Source organism: Semicossyphus pulcher, unplaced genomic scaffold (assembly GCF_022749685.1).
Source record: "Semicossyphus pulcher isolate SPU_LCO1_2020_fin unplaced genomic scaffold, fSemPul1.0.p SCAF_3, whole genome shotgun sequence".
In the NCBI taxonomy this organism is placed as follows: domain Eukaryota; kingdom Metazoa; phylum Chordata; class Actinopteri; order Labriformes; family Labridae; genus Semicossyphus; species Semicossyphus pulcher.
In genome coordinates, this window is record NW_027211704.1 from 16,028,990 (window position 1) to 16,046,408 (window position 17,419).

Below are 17,419 nucleotides of genomic sequence, written 5' to 3' on the forward strand. Positions count from 1 at the left end.
GGGAAGTGAGAAGGGGCTCAGACACAGACCAACAGTCAAATAACAGAGCAGAGACGGGGGACTGACAGAGTGTCCCGGTCCACAAAATATCAGCTCTACTTTGTAGAGATGTCATGATTTTTTTTCTACATGAAAAGCCCATCTGCTCCTCCCAGAAGACTGTCTCTGTGCGCCTCTACAGCAATAACACTGTATTCCCACAGCAGCAGTCCTTAGCTCCACTCAATATCACACATATACGGCCCACTGCAGCGCCCTGAAACACATGCAAACACGTACACAAGGAACAGCCATGCACATTGACACACAGCGCACGCATAGTGTATAGTCAGAGTATGCACCGGATCATTATTAGTTTATTTCTTATGATTTAGTTGCTTGGCAACAGCTTTAACAGGGTGGAACACTGAACTGTGAGATACCTAGAGGAAGGATGCTTTTTGATCAGGGCCTGCCCCCTCTTCCTGCAGGATAATATGAATCTCTGTAATGTTGTCTTTCAAGGCCCCCGGAGTCATGCGACCATTCAGGCCGCAGCACACGTTAACGTATGACTGCGCTTCCATTCATTAACATTGCCAGTAATTCAGGTAATTCCTCTCCTTCGTGAGGCAGCGCATAATCACCTCCTTACACTCGCTGCGTGCAGGAAACTGGTTAACTAAAAGTCCGCATACATGACACACTAAATTGAGATCCAGCTGATTGTGCGCCATCCTGTTACTCATCGCTAAAACCTGCTAATTTATCGGGCTCGTGTGACAGACACGGTATGTATTTGAACTGCACAAATAGTGGATTCTGCCAAGCCACTGAATAATCCAATCACATGTGAATTATTTACCGTTTTGGAAGCACCGCTCTTTACTTCTACCCATGAATAATGCATTTCCACTGCATGGCTTTACTGATACGTTTCATCATTATTGTTCTCGCTGGCATGAATCCTGTCATGTGTGTATCCATGTTTAAATCCTTTGTATGACTCATGCATGCTCCAGAGATTGGCACAGTCTACAAGGCAGATGAAGAGAAAGTCTATAAATAGGGTTGTTTCTGGATGATGAAAAAACAGAAATCTGAGCCTGCTGAAAGCTCATAAATTTACCTTATTATTCCGCTCACACAGTTTAGTCTGCAAATGTCAGCCAGAGTGTTCGTATAAGGAGCTGTATCCTTCTATTCCAGCGTGCATCCTCGTGTCTCCTGCCTCATTCATCAGGAGAAATAACCACAACTCAGACGGTGCGCTAAAATATGTAAATGAAGACACAAACTTATCATTACGCAGTATAAACTTTAGTTAACACAGCAAGACACAAGCCAGGTTTCTACCTCCACACGGCGACTTCATGCCGCCGCTCTGACACATCAGAGTAGGTAACTTTCCACTGTTTGCAGATTGATTCCAGAAAGTTCTGTCTGTGTTTTTCAAGCCTGAGAATAGTTCAGTGAGCGTCTGAGCATTTGACATTCCAGAGGTGTTGTTTTTCTAATGCGCCCCGGTGATTCTGATGTTCTTCCTCGGGGACGCTCTCCTACCAGTGAGTCATGTTTAGCGGCTGCTGTCGGGGGTAACGAAAGCATGGAGTTCCTTCCATGTATTAATCAGAAGTCGCCCCCCGAGGCTAGATGTACCCGGGCTGTAATTGTGGAATATAATGCATCTCTGATTAACCCTCGCCTTTATGAGTCTGAGGAGTGACGGGGCTAATGCTCGCTCTATGAAGCTGCAGAACTTTCTCTTAAACTGTAGGTAAACACGCATCCTTCAGTGCTTCAGCTCTTCACACATGAATGAAGATGCTGAACTCACAAGGTCATCACTCACCTTGTACTGATCACCTGCTGCTCATACAGACCACAGGGACGATGTTCAACCGCATAAAGTAGATTCAAACTGTCCAGATGGCCTCACAGACTTCCCTGTGCCTGTTTAAGACTCAGGCTTGTGATTGTTCTAATGCTTCAACGACATACAATGCCATGTGACTCACTCCATCTCCCCCCCCTCGCCCATGATCATGTCTGCCTGTCACCGTCTCAGTGTTTCTGTGAAACATGATCCCGCATTCGATCCCCCTACATCCTCCGTGTGCGGGAACACCTCTGCCAAGCCAGCGAACAGGCCCGGCGGCAGAGCCACAGATGGGGGAAGACGGGACCTCGCCTGCGAGAGAGCGTCATAGAACTTCGCCTCCGCACTTTAACTCAATCTGTGCCCATGCAACGCCAGCACGGCCAGGCCCGCAGCCAGATCCGCCCCCATCTCCGCGATTGTCACACCGCAACACCAGCAGCACAGCAACAAGCTCCTTCATTGTGACAGATTTAGACAGCACTCGGTGTTCTCACCACCTGTCAGTTCACCATGTTCCACCGCGGCGATAAGGATCCGGAGACTAACATCGTTAGTCGTCCTGTAACCGCCTCCCCTTTGGGGTGAAATACACACGTCTTACTTTACCGCCTGCAGTTTTTACACAGAAGAGAACGGCATGGCGGCCTTCCACACAGTCCCAGTGAGGTTCACTCAAAGGTCTCACTGGCTGAGATTTATGCACAGACACCGACGGCTACAAAGGACGCAAACATTGTTATATCAGCAAGGAACACAAATGCAACACAATCACATGCCTCTAACGCATACCTACGTGTGATAACATTTGCCCTAAAAGCACAGACGCAGGTGTGAAAACGCAGCAAATCTTTGATTACATAAGCTGCAAGGAGAGCCAGTTTTATCTTTTGTAATTATCTGATCATTTAAAAAGCTAGCAAGTGATTAAAAACAGACGGTAAGAGCACATGCACAGTTCCAGTTGTCCGCCGTGATTAGCACCTCTGAACTGCATTGTAATACAGGGGGGTTCTTCATGGTGAGAAAGGGAACAGCGTCCTGTGGTGCTCCTCCACTGACGAGGAGGAGTCAGGGAGAAGCTAGGGCAGACCTCAGACCTCAGGCTTGTAATAGTACATCCATAAATTACCGCAAGACAAGGGCACTCTCTGAGGAGCCCCAGATTCAGGGTTTCACGAGAATTACAGCTCGTTCATCAAGCCCTTGATTTCCAAACTGTCCGAGTCCTAATTTAGCTGCTCTGAATCCTCCTCCTGCTTCGTGTCCCAGGAGCTCCTTACCTGCGTAATGTATCATCGCGCTGTACCGTGTTTGTGCCATTTTTGTCGCGTCAGCTGGAACCAAAACATTTGTTTTACAAACTATGGAAAACAAAGATGTTTGCAGAGACGATTGGGGAATATTAAAGCGAGCACAGTTTTTAACAGAAGCTTTTACTCATTGGAATAAAACTCAACACACACGCAGCTCGAAACACTCACTCACTGCTTGTTTACAAAATGTGGATTTAGGTAGACACATGAGGAGCCATGTTTGATGAATTTATTGTTTGGCTGTTGTCCTGAAGTACCCACTGGGGAAAGCTGTTTGCAGCCGCCGGCCAGGGTTCCTACAGCATCTATTGTTTATCAATGATCTGAAGCCAATTATTCTTTCTGGACGGGCAGCAGAAGTGTGTTCCTCCCTTCAAACGTCATCTATCTGGAACATGAGACACGCGGGTCTGGAGTGAGGTGAACCGTGCTCTTCGCTCCAGGCAGCAGACACGCTCCTCTGGCTGACTGAGCCGGGATGATGAGTTGAAGTTAATGCTTTAAGGCATGTATATTTGTGGGTATTTACAAAAACTCACATCTACGTGACACGCTGTCACCCTTCACAATGAGCTGAAATGACGCTCATGTGGCAGCCATATTACGGCTATAGATTCAGTGAGACACAATTAGCTGAGGTTTCATCGCATCAGCCAGAAGAAGCGGCGCTGCGGCTGGGAGTAATCATGCCGTCACTAGTCATCCTGTCAGCCCGTCCTGAGAGCAACATCTGCAGCACGTCTGCCTCTGACAGGGCCGCCGCTGAAGTGTGAATTACCAGGAAAGAGGAAGAGATCTTCTAAATTAGATCAGCCAAGCAGAAGGGGGTATAGGTAAACAGATCCTCGGTGCGGAACTGATACTCATTAAGTCCCTGTGTTAACATCTAGGAGGGGTAATTGCACATGGTACTTAAGTTTAAATGGACAGTTATATGACCATCCATCACAATCTCGCTCGTTCTCATGCTCCCTCCTCTTTCCGTCTCTCTCTCTGAAGCTCGCTGTAGCTGCTGATGGTTAAACACCACTTTTATAATTGCACTCGTCTACCGAAGTTAATGTAGCATTCCACCGACGCATTTTATAACATGAAACAAAGATGATCTTCAATCGCAAATTTAATTCACTAGCTCCTACCTGGATGGAGACGTCGCTGTAGGAGCCTCCGATGACCCCAGAGATGGCCAGAGGGACGTCATCGTGAATGGCGTAGGAGCCGTCGGGGCACGTGTACTCGCTGTCGTCCACTTTGGTGAGCGAGGCCCTGACAAACTCCAGAGACTGCTCCAGAGCGTAGGTGTCCTTAGAGCATGTGTCCAGAATATGAGCCCCCAGTCTGATCCCGGGCAGGATGTGCTCATCCCTGTTGATTTCATCCAGCGCCAGCAGCATGGCCTCCAGTCTCTGGATCCCTCTCTGAGCGTTGATCTTCCCACAGTCCTCTGCCCCCTCGCCCTTCTGGTGCACCGGGAACAGGCCGCCGATCATCAAATCTCCTTCCAGCGTGATCTCTCTCTTGGAGTCGGTGTTATAACCCACCACAGGCAGACCGTGGGGAGCTTGGGCAAAGAGAGACACACATACGCACAGCAGGCTGAGGTGGGACAGCCAGAGGGGTCGGGGCACGGGGCGCACCCCCAACACAGGGGACCTCCCCGATGACATATCCCCGAGCAGAGCGAGGTCACCGTCCCCGCCTTTGTTTTCCGGTCAGCGTCTGCTCGGCGTTTGATGACGGCGGCTCTGAAGAAGAGAACAGCGAGGCGCAGCAGCACCGGCTCTCAAAGCACCAGTGTTTTTATTCTGACAGAGGCCATTTACAGCACCAGCGCCATCCTCTTCGGCCTTTTCTTCTTCGGGGTTTTTCGTAGATTACAGCCTGCAGATCAAACAGAGAGAAATTCAGTCACAGCCTTTGAGCTGGAGTACAATGAGCCCTTTGTCTCATACATTGTGTCTGCCAGGGACCGACTCGTCCCATGGAAATATGTGACATCTGAACAAGTGAGTAAATATTTGCTTCCTTTGATGCGTATTGGCAATTGATTTGAGATGCAGGACGGACAGAGGGAAGACTACATGTGCTGCTCTGCAACTGGAGAAAGTAAAGCAGTGAGGTGACATCTTTTCATTTGGTTACATGAAACATGAGTAAAAACATGAGTTCACTGAGTATAACAACAACATCCTCCACATGTTTGTAGTGTTTTCAAGCAGCACATGGTCACCCTCTCATCGTGAGAGGCTCCATTCAGACTCCCCCTCTCCCCTTGTTTCAGTGTCCGTCTGACCTGAAGCTGCTTTTCGTATCCGAGACAGATGATTGTACGACTCTCTCATAATCTCGTGTGCACGTGCTCCTGTCCACCGTAAGTCTGCACAGATAACAAATTATGTCCCCGAGGAACTTTGTGCCATTTCACATCAGCTTCTCCCACAGTTTTACAAAAAAAGCATGCACAACAAAAAGTATTAGAATTCATTTTGTTTCCAGCCGAGTGAATAAGCGTAACTTCATCCACAGCGATGTAAACATATTCATTTGCTCTGCCGTCTGTAGTGTGATACATTATTTATTTTCATTACAAAGCCAGTTGCAGCTTCAAAATAATGCCATCGTATCTCATTCACTGCTAAAGGAAGCATGTTGGGAAAACAAATGTGACTCACAGTGAGACAACGTGTCTCTTTGGGGTTTCACTTTTGTTGGGGAAACACCACGAAGTTTCGTCCTTGATTTTTAAGGCACTGTTTGTGCTCGAACAATAATACACCGTCGATGTGACACGTCAGAGGCTAAGAGGACTTGCAAAAGGGATTCCTTGGAGCCAGGGATTGTACTGAGACATGAGTGTATTCTGCAGTACGAGCAGTCTATTAAATATAGTGTGTTTACCAAAATGACAGATTACTTTAAGCCCACATGAACCCAAATTGATCCACCGTAAACAAGTAATTTGCCTAAAACGCTAAAAAAATATAGGTCAGTATTACAAATATTTGGAGCTTTTTCCAGTTACAAAATGCGTCCTTTAAAGGGCCAGTTCGCCAATTTTCAACCTCAGTCCTATCATGCTATTAAGGGGAGCTAATGCCATCATGGTAGGGAAATAAAGCCTTTGGAGGATGCTATCCGCTTCTCCAACGGGCCCTGGAAAACCTCTGCCAGACTACGTAACAAATGTCATCTGTCGGAGGCGAGGGAGCTCGCTAAACTACATTCCCTCAATCTAGGACGCCGCCTCCGATGTCATGTCTCGTTCAAAATCAGGTTTGAAATGTCGACTGCAGACCTGAAGATTTTTTAGACGATCCACTGATATATTCTTGTCGTATTTCAGATTCTGTACCGCTCTGAGCCATTGCAGCAAAACGGTAGTATTTCACTCCAGCGTCTCTCGCTGGGCCGTTCCTTTCAGAGGGAGGGGCGCAATGCACACTGGGTGTTGTAGGAATGTAGATTGGGCAAAACCATGAGCTGTTTGTACAACTTTCTCCACAGCTATGGCGCCAATTTCAAATTTGAAAACTATTGATTACAGAGAACACCAGCTTTGACTGACGGTGGCTCCTTTAACTTAGATTACTTTAAGCCCAAATGAATCCAGCTGTTTTATTAATTGTTTATGTTCTCTCTAAGTAAATCACCTAAAATGGTACAAAAAATATATCTCTATATTACCAATAAAATAGGCTTTTCCAGACACTTATATTGGTCATTAATCTGGCATCAGAGCTGACTCACGTCAGGAGTTAAAGCTGGTGCAGGTCATGTATGGATTTGCACCAGAAGAGTGTCTTGTTCAGTCACGGTGTCAGTCCCCCCCCCCCGACTCCCAGAGGCTTAATTAAGCAGAGTGCGAGTGTGGGAGAAGTTTATCGGAGTGAATTATTGAGCCAGAATTATCTTCCTCATATCCACTGTCTCAACAAGTCGAGCAGGCTGACACGCAGTAATTAACTGTAGCTGCGGGTTATTAAAATTCACACGTCTTTGTTTGGGTTTCTAAATACCGGCTCACCTTTTAAAACAACATGTAGCTCTCAACAGGAGTCAGACTGCAGACCTCATTCTGTGGGGTTTTTCTCTGTGTTTCTCTTGTCTTCCTCCCTCCCTCTCTCTCTTTCTCCCTGTTGTTTCCATGGAAACTTGCCAGTAGATGGAGAGGGTGAGGAGAAAGTGGAAGACAGACCAGGACAAGTGGGCCAGTCAGACCATGCATGCTTCACGGTCAGACTGGTCCTGTGGGAGAGCAGGGGAGCCTGCGTTGTGAACTCGCAGAACTGATCAGACTCCAGTCAGAGCGTTTTCATGTTCTGCCTTCAAGCACAAACAGAGCAATAACTAGAACGATTCAAAGCGCAAACATGCCGAGATATTGATTTCATATGTTATCTTTGATCCATCAATATTCTCTCGTGTCCGATATTTGTGTGATGAAGATTTACAGCCTTAGAGATGCTTCTGCTGCAAACACTGCAGTGCTTTAATAAGAAATAAGACATGACATGTTGCATTACATTTGATGAGCCATCAGCCGAACTTAAAAGCTGCTTTTTCTTCCAAACTAAATAAGTGCGAGGATGTCAGACTTTCCATTTGCTCCCTCGACGCGTGTCAACAAGTGAAAGTCAATTGCAACAGCTTGCGCATGTGAGCAAAACCCCTTCTACTCTCCTCGCATACAAAGGAAACCACAGACAAGCGAAGGAACACAACCGTGTACAACGAGAAGGTTTTAATGTTTGGGGAGGCACTTTGAGCTGTCTGCAGCGCTTTAAACAATGCCACACGACTCTACTACAAGTCTGGCCTTTAAGACGACTAAGCGTGTTTATTTTCAGGAGAATTACGCAGTGAAAACACGTCGGCTGTAACACTGGTAGAGCACTTAAGCACACGGCGTCAAGAGAACAGTGACAAAAGGATTTCTGGCTGACACATTGTCAGTCTCCTCGCTGATCTCACGTTCCCAAAGGAGGCCTCCATCTCACCCGTGGACTCCAACTCCCTCTGCCTTTGTTCACTAAACTACAACATTCAATCTATGAGAGCAGTCCTTTTGGACAACAAAGAACATGAGGAGTAAATGTTGGTAATGCTTCAGTTTTATGAAGCATCACAACATTTTTTAATAATTTACTTTTCAAAAATTCTTAAGGAATTTAAAGAAAAAGGCTAGCATAAAGACTGGAAACAGGGGATAACAGCTAGCCTAGCTCCGCCCAAAGCTAATCAAATGTTCTTACCAGCACTTCTTAATCTCACTTTTTGTTAAATATGTCAGATAAATAAATAAATAAATAAAGTGAAAAAGTTGCATCCTGGAGTCCTGCCAATAAATCGAACATGTAACTGCAGAAAAACCACAGCGTTTCGTTTTTACACTTTGGGTATTGTACAGTTAAACTAAATACAACAAGTTCAAATGTGACTTTCAGAGGCGCTAAGAGGCTAATGGTACATTTTGTAACCATTTTACAGTTCATGTATGTTAGGAGTTTGCATGTTCTCTCTGGGGTCTCCTCCCACAGTCCAAAGACATCCTCGTTTGGTTCACTGGTGACTCTAAATTGCCCGTAGGCTTGAGTGATGTGATGTCCCTTTCCCCTCTTCTGATGTGCCTTCCCAGCTCTTCCCAGGTGATTGCACAACGAGGTTCACCTGGTCTCGGATGCTTTAAATCCCCAGTGATGAGATATGCAGAGAGAGGTGGGGACTGCTGTGGTTCTGCCCCTTAGCTCAGGTTTTGGTTGTGTTTTGGTGGATTTTGTTTGCCTTCACTAAATGATTTGGTTGTTTAATTGTCCTTCAATAAAGCCCTTGGTTTTGACTTTTAAAAGGTGTATGTGATTTTGTTGGGTCAATTGTAGATAGTTGTTGGCCCCACAGGGCCGCCTTAGGGTGGGGCGTAACAATGTATGTTTCCAGTCATTATGCTAAGCGAAGCTAACTGCTTCAAATTTGTCACATACCCATGAGTGTGGTCATTTCTTGCATCTAACTTCTTGCAAATAATACTTGTCGTGCAGGCACAAGAACGGTTCTGATGTGTTAAAGCTGCAGGTTTGATATCTGTAGATTATTACTCTGTTAATAGCTCTTATGCTACATAATGGGAACGCCATCCCAGAACACTGTGAGTATTTGTAAATGACAGATGCGAAGACTAATATTTACACTCTATATTTTATACCCCAACTAGGGTTTTGTCTACACGCTAACTTCAAAGAAAAACTACGCCTCTCATTTTCCCTCTCTCCTCCTATGCAGCCATCTCTGTCTCACTCTGTACCAGATGGCCTTTTTAATTCAAGAGTGTAAAGCCAGCCAGCCTCTTACACACTCCACACCAGACTGTGTGAAGGAATGGGAGGAGTGGGTGGGGGCTGAAGGGAAAAAAAACAAAAAACAAGAAGATGGCAGATGCGAGAGGGCAGGAAGAAAGAGGAGGAGAGGATGGCAGCGTGGGCAGCAGTGAAGGAGGGATAACAGTGAGGTTTGAGAAAGATGCTATCCGGCCTTATTTTTTTTTACGACGCTCATTTGCCCCGGGAGTGGAGAGCAGCATTAATATGGTAATATCCCCCCAGGCAATAGCGAGTGTTGAAGAGTGGAGGTCATCTACTGGATATGCAGCCCTGAGCGCGGCTGAGCAGGTTGGAGATCCCCAGTGGAATGACTTGGAGGCTGGCTAAGAGGAAGCTAAGGTAATGGGAGTCGGGCTTCCCTAAAATCACATTTCCAGCTGACAAAGAGAACGGCGCTGGGTGGGAGGAAGACTGAAAATGGGCTGCTAATGGGAAAGAGTGCGCACACACACACATACGCACACACGTATTGAGCACAAACAATGTATTGAGCTCAAATGCCGGAAGCACCTGTGACAAATGGTGAAATGAATTTTTGGTACTTGATTGTATTTTTTGACGTGTATTAAAGAATTAAGCTGCTGACATTTTGTTTCCACTTTTTTTACCATCTGTGCCTTCTATATTTAATTCCTCTGTGCTATAATCTTCCATTGTTACACATCAGTTAGCCTCATCAGTGCACTAGATTCTGCTCATTAACAAGAACAAGCGCTTCATCTGTTTCGCCTTGATTCCACAATCATCATCTTGTTGCTGTAAAGACTCATTAGAGCGCCACAATGCTTACTGTGTATTCTAGAAATAGTGCCCCGGCAAATGCACACCTGGCTCCTGTTTTTTGATGCTGTATCGCAAAGTTTCAGGAGCAGGACCACGCCTCAACCGCGCCCTCTTCCCGGCATTCCCATAAAAACCTCTCCTCCTCTTTCGCGCTCGCATTCTGCACCCCTGCTCTTTTTTTCTGTTTCTTTCCATCCTCCTACGCACAGGGCCCTGAGGGTGTTCGTCTTATCCAGCTGCTGCGGCGGATCCCCGGTGAAGCCACCCCAAAACGCTGGCCGCGTGAACTTTGACCTCTCCACGTTCCAAGCATCATTACCATCAATCTCATTAATCAATAGATCGTTGCATCGCATCCTGTTGATGGTGTGGCCTTTGTGAAAGTAATGTAGAACTTTAGTTCCCAGCTGTTCCCAGAAGACGGATATGGTCTACTTGCCTCTAAGCCCGGGTTACCAATCACACTCTTCCCTTCCCTGGAGCATGCAGGGTTAATGAAATTATGCTTGTATTCTCTTTACACTTCCTCACAAGACACACATATAAAAAATGTATTTTATTGTGTTATGCAAGTTGATTTCCACACAACCATTAGAGGAAGCCATCTTTAGATTCGTTAACCTGACCATCGCTTCGTCTTACAGGTCTCCGTGATCGTCTCCATGTTCGTTAGCTTGCATTCACGATCCCATCAGCTTCCGGGAGGTCTTCTTGCAACAATTTAAAGGTCGTGCTTTAACAGTATTGGATGCACCTATTATCAACTCATTATGCGTTTTTCTGTGGAATGAGTCATAATGACAAACATGGCTGCTTAAAGCGGCAGCACAGTGAAGCTCGATCTATGGAAAACAGTTTTTCATGGATTATGTCTGAATAGAAGCAGGCGGGTAATTCAATCCAGTTTAATTAATGTTATGATGATGTCGGATCAATGAGACCGACTGAAGCTGCAAAACAACGAAATGTCTCCCAAAAATACAACCGCTGACCTTTCTCTGATAAGGTCATCGATACAATTAGCTATTAAATAGCGAGAAAGTCATTTCACGGCATTTTTTGAGGAGCAGCTACGGCAATTAAGAAGACATGAATCAATGGAGATGCTCGCGGCAGACAGAATCTTCTGTCAGTTAACGGAAAAGCAGCCTCTGATTATCATACAATCCAGCTCATTCTATGTGTGCTTTACGAGTCTCTCTTACAAACAGCCTTTCTAAGATGACTGTACACCCCCCCCCCCTCCATCCATCTCCTCCTCTTCCTCTGTCTCTCCACCTGTACAGGGGGAATCCCTTGCATGTGTTCACTGGTCCCTTCGCCTCCCAGGAGCCCCATTCTGCCTCCCTCATCAAACATTCATCGTCCGTCTTTGTCTCTCAGAGATCATTACTGCCAGGCCTGTGATTGGCCGGATACATAATGATGGATGTATGGTGCTTTTGTTTCAGAGCTTTTTTATTGTAGCTTTGCATTATTCATCGTCACACCGGCACTCTGGTAAAAGAAAAAGGGGGCCGAAACAGCATGCTTTTTTTTTTTAAACCATTAGAGGTGCCGCTCCTGGACTGACAATTGTTATTAGCGAGGAAATTAAAGTTGCGTTATCTTGAGTGTGACGAGTTGAGAGCTCACATTTAGTTTTCCTATGTTTTAAAATTGCATCCTTTATAAAAACTAAAAATATCCCGGAGCAGAACGGATTGATTTTACATAGACGCTTCAATTTCTCCTAAATTGGTTTTTGCCGCGGCGGAGCGACAGTTACATCGCAATCAGACTGAGCCGTGAGATTTCTTGGAGAATAAAACCGTGCAAGATTACACTGTGGTACTTCCACAAGAAAGTGTTGTATTCCCTTTTTTTATTATCTCTCTTCGCTTCCACTGTCCACTCTCACTCAAAGACATTTGGGAACCTTCCTTATAATTTCTGATGATTTGATCTGGACACTTGAAATCAAAGAGTACATGGATGTGTATTTAAAGTCCAAAGTATTTCTCTCAAACATTTGAAGAATTATGTCTATTTTTTTCACAAGAGATCAAGTAAGGGGTAATGTACAGTGAGCAGGTTGTTATCACGGAATGGAACCCCAACAGTACCCATGAGCCCTCTCATTACACGGCTACTTACTTACCAAATCAATCATTTGACACCAAATATTGATTTATAAACGACTAATCATTTGAAAATGATTATATTTCTGTTTTCCGTTTAAAAATAGTCTGTCACACTCACAGTGAGAGCTGCGTCCATAGCAACGGTTAACTCTGTAGTCTTCTTAAAGTGAGCAAACCGAGCTGTTCATTCAGTGGAAACATTTCCACGGATGGTGAAGTGAGACGAGGTGAACGGAACCGCAGGAAACAGCGCAGCATCTGATTCAGGTTTTCATTTTGTTGACATTTTCTTTACCATTCACCGTCTTTAAACACCGCCGTATCCCGTACTGTGTTGCATTTAATGTTTACTTCCTGTGCCGTCTCCAGTTTTTACATCGTTTAACCTTTATTGCTTTCTCTCCCCTCTTTTGTCTCTTTCCTTTTTTTCCCTCTTTAAACACGATGACAAACTTACCAGACTTCTTTCGGTGGATTGATATGATTACAGTTTGTCCTCCGGATTGTGTGATTGTAGAGCCACATCCCTAGCAACGGTCTGTTCTTCATAGCAACGGTCTGTTATCGAGAAATAGCAGACCTCGGAGTGCTGTGCTCAACCAATCAGAATCAAGTATTTAACACAGCTGTGTAATAACACTCAATAACTCAGCTGATTGTCTTTACCAAGACTGTGTGCCATCCTATACAGTGGGTGGAAAACTTAAGGACACAATCTGCAAATGTAATCGAATTTAAAATAAGAGATGGAGAAATATTAAATACTAATAGACAAACTTCTTTCCAGTGATACACTGTTGTTTCAAAAAAACACTCACTAACTTTTGTCACAACCTTTGACAATGGATTGCAAGGAGTTATAGCCTAATTTTTATTAATCACAAGCCTGTAACCACTGCTTTGATGCATCATTATTGGGTCTGAAACCACTTACAGCTGATTTGAGGACAGTTTAAAAGTACAGACAGCTTGTGGCTCCTCTGAGTTGACAGGTTCAGTATAACGAGGATGTGAATTTATATTTGCAAGCAGAAGAAGAATCATCTTTACTCACAACATTAAATTATTGATGCATGTGACCCGGGACTCACCTAGGAGCCTCTCACACGTACACAAGGAATGCAAAACAGCAATGAGTCATTTTCTGTCGGTGCAGCCGCTAATTTTTATCTGAGATTCAAGCGCACATCTTTAATTAATCGGAAGCTTCTCGATGCTTTCACTTGAGCAAGTCCACGCTTAAATCTTTCTTGAAGTTCAAATGTACAGCACTTTTTCTCAGCGTGAATTAACTGTGATTTGACAGGGCGGTGAATGGTGAGCAGACTCTGCACACTCATTAGAGGTGTATGAGCTAAAATTAAAGTGATTGATAAAATGCGCAGTGAAAACATTTAAATTCATTCAGTGCGCTTAAAACAAGTCTTTGGTTTCCTTTCATTGTCTTCTAATTGCAAGACTAAGCTGAAAACTGCGTCTCATTAACAGCAGTGCAGATGCACACACAGAATACAAAACCTGTTTATAAAAGTGTAGAAGGACAGTAAATATTTCATTTAACAGACGTTATGGACATCAGGTGTACAGTATAGACCAGGCTTTATGTGGAAGATGCTGGCAGTTCTCACCTGCATGTCTCTGCGTGTGTGTGTGTGTGTGTGTGTGTGTGTACATGACCATAAGGAAGAGTAAGCTATTAAGCTGTCCTTTTTGATAGGACCGGAGTGATTCATCTTGCAGGTATTTAATCACCGAGAGCTGGTGGCTAATACAAAGAGCCTTCATCATAAGGAGGAGGATAAAGTAACAAGGCAGATGTCTTTTGCTTTAAACTACACAGGAAGCAGGACAAAGAGAAGACACATATAGGTCCCTGCGTACATATGAGTAATGGACAGCTGCTGTACGAAACACTGAAATCAGCAGGAAACTTTTACACCTTTGAGCAGTTTTTTAAAGGGCGCGCTGTTATAAAAAAAACTCACTCTGACTTTATAAGAATTCCAGTTATGCAATTTCTTCATTTTTTCGGTTGCACTTTGCAGAGAATGACTCATTTTGTCATCGTTTGCTCCAAAAACCTTCCCCCCCAAAAGTAATTACCAGGGATCCCCCTCCTGCAGCGAGGCCACTTTTCACATCAAGTGAAAAGTAACAGGTGAGGCGTTCAGGAGCGAGCTGCGGCGGGGGGGGGGGGCGCACAGGTCAGACAGCCTCACCTCCTCCTCATACTTCCTGTTTCTGGATTCAGATGATGATGGAGCGTGGTCTCCCCTTCAGCCTGCCACAACCTGAATTATTTACAGTAATCTACATCTTCAGCTTCATTTCACATTCTCAGTCTCACGGGAGGAGGATATACTAATGCACACTTTTTACTTTTCAGAAACACCAATAATTGTCTGTTAAACTCACATCTAATATTATTCTGCGTTTCTGTGTTGAATAAAGTGATTCCACTGCAGGCTGAGGGGGGTTTCCTATTGTGTTTTATCTGCTGAACATGCAGCACAGAAGCCCCTGGGACCACAGGAAGCATCCACAGTACATTCTGCTTCCTATAATGACTTTGTCCAGTATTAAGGACACAGCCTGGAAATATTTGCGCCCCGAGGCGCTAATTTATATTCCTCCTGTGTTTAAAAATGTATTTTAAACTCCTGATGGTATGATTGTCTAAGCAATGTAGGGAATCACTCCACCAACAGCCACACATGCTGGATCTCACTGCTCTCTGCAACATGTTCATCTGGATTAATAAAACATTTAGAGAGAGAAAAAACATTGATGATAGATAACCATCCTTTAATAGAATCAATTTTCTTTGGATTAGAAACCAAAAGAGGAGATCATCTTCCTCTCTCCCACACCCTGCTGCACACAAACAACGACATGTCAAGTTTTTTTCACTTCTAATTGCAACTTTTCTTTGCAATTTTTCGTACTTTTTTTTTTTCAATAACACAAAGGGATTTTTCAAATGAGGGAGATTTGGAGACATGGCGGTTATTGTGTAGCTGCTGCAGCCTGTTCAGTAGTTTGTCAGCAGCCTCGCACATGTGGAGGGCAGTGCAGTAAGTAGACATGGCCACAGATGTAGAGGTGCACAAAAAAGGAGATCTGCTCACACGAGAAACAATATCCAATGCTAATTGGAGCGGTTGTGATATTGCCAGAAAATTACGCATTGACGCACGGAAATGCTCTTTTCATTTCTCCATTTGGAGATTGGGCGAATGTGACCATACTTTTAGGTTGTAAACAACAAGTAATTGTTAAACATTTGGGGGAAAGGGCGAGGTCAACTCGATAAACTGAAAGAGAAGTTCGCAAAAATTCACCTTCAGTCATTCCACGCGCAGATCAGTGGAGACAAACACACACAGCATCTCTTACCTGTGCCGGGTGCCTCAGTTTGCAGCGCAGCCGAGCGATGAATGAAGCCAACACATCCTCAGCAGCAGCGTTCACTTTCTCAGCCGAAAACCTCCGGTGCGGCTGTTAACTATACGGAGGAGCTGCCCGGATGAATGAGAGGAGGAGGGCGAGTGTTCGCTCCCTGAAGTTTGCACAGCGTGCGGCTCTGCCGCGTACCAGGAGCTGTCCGTGGTGCTGAAAACCCTCCACTGGCAAACGACGATCCTCCGGGTACCTGACGGTCTGATCCCGCTCAAAAGTCACATTTCCTAAACGCGCTCAAAAACAGTTGCAACCGACGCCCACTTCATAGGAAAAAAAGGGCGTTTGACTTTGTTGAGCATGAATGTAAGGACCAATCTGTAGAAAAATGTGACGTTAATGAGTCTGATAGGATGCCAGATGATCTGCTGAAGCGCTTTAAAGTTTAAATTCTACCTGTTACTCGAGTGGGACACGCAAAATCTTCAGTGAGTGGCAACAATGTCTCCAAAAAAGGATCTTGCTGCAGATGAACCTGAGAGAGCCTCGACTCTCAGAAGGTTTGGACACTTGAACAAAGGCGCAGCTGCTCCACGCACGAACAGTCCTGGACATAGCCTGTCTCAACGCAATATGCCAAATTTACATTACATCAGGTAGAGCCTGATGGAAAAGAGCCATCTCAGTCGCTGGTTTGTAAGCTGCTGGGTTGGATGTGGACGATTTAAGAGTCGCCCCCTATTTGTTCAAGCGGCAAAGAGGGGGGTACAGTACATTAAAATAGCGATTCTTTGGAGACTGCTTCTCTCCAGCGGTGGAAATTTTATTTGGGATCCGCAAACAAGTTGTGACACGGCAGGGGAGGGTGTGAGGTCAGTCCCAGATGGCACAGTGATGCGCACAGGGGAGGGACATGCGCTCTGACAGGGTCGAGCTGCGACCCCTTTTCTCCCTGACAAACGCATATTCACACAATTCTCAAGATCCAAATCTGTTTGTTGAGACATCTCCCCCTATCTCAATCTCCACGCGCAATGTAATGAGATTAATAATTAACACCGAGAGAAGGCAATAATCTCCGCGCCCTCAAAGCTGCATGACACCCCCGTGGGTTTCACTATTAATTAAATCAGTGTCTGACCCAGTGTGTCATCCTTGTGCCTCTTCGAGACTGATTTTCATCTTTGCCTTCGGACAAAGTTTGAGGTGCCAGGATTAAAAGTGAAAGTGCGACAGACATGTGGCGAGGGCAGCTGTCCCTGCAGACTGATCACACCTCAGTGGGCAGAACTAAGATCATAGCCTCATCACATGATGTCAGATTAAAGCCCTATAAGGAGACTTATTGGTACATTTTCTGCTTCTAAGTTGGCCAATATAAAAGATGATGTGTCATGTCTGTATTGAAGACAGGCTTAAAACAGGACAATGTAAGGACGGGAGACAAATTAAAGGTTAGACAAACACGAAGTTGTCCTAATGAGTTGTTCATCCTCCACAAGTTGTAAGAACAGCTTTAATCCGCCTTTCTTTTCACATGTATCAAACCAGTCAGTTAACCAAAAA

General features: G+C 44.9%; 1 protein-coding gene across 1 annotated transcript in view; it reads right to left on the reverse strand.

Moving 5' to 3' along the window:
* grm2a (glutamate receptor, metabotropic 2a) overlaps positions 1–16,202 on the reverse strand; it is a 30,310-nt gene extending 14,108 nt beyond the window's left edge. The window contains exons 1-2 of the mRNA XM_069677884.1: positions 15,851–16,202; positions 4,314–5,055 (exon numbers count right to left, since the gene is read on the reverse strand). Of these exons, the coding sequence (XP_069533985.1) occupies positions 4,314–4,841 (528 nt within the window). The 5' untranslated portion in view covers positions 4,842–5,055; positions 15,851–16,202. The remainder of the gene's footprint in view (positions 1–4,313; positions 5,056–15,850) is intronic.
* Positions 16,203–17,419: the final 1,217 nt, after the last annotated feature.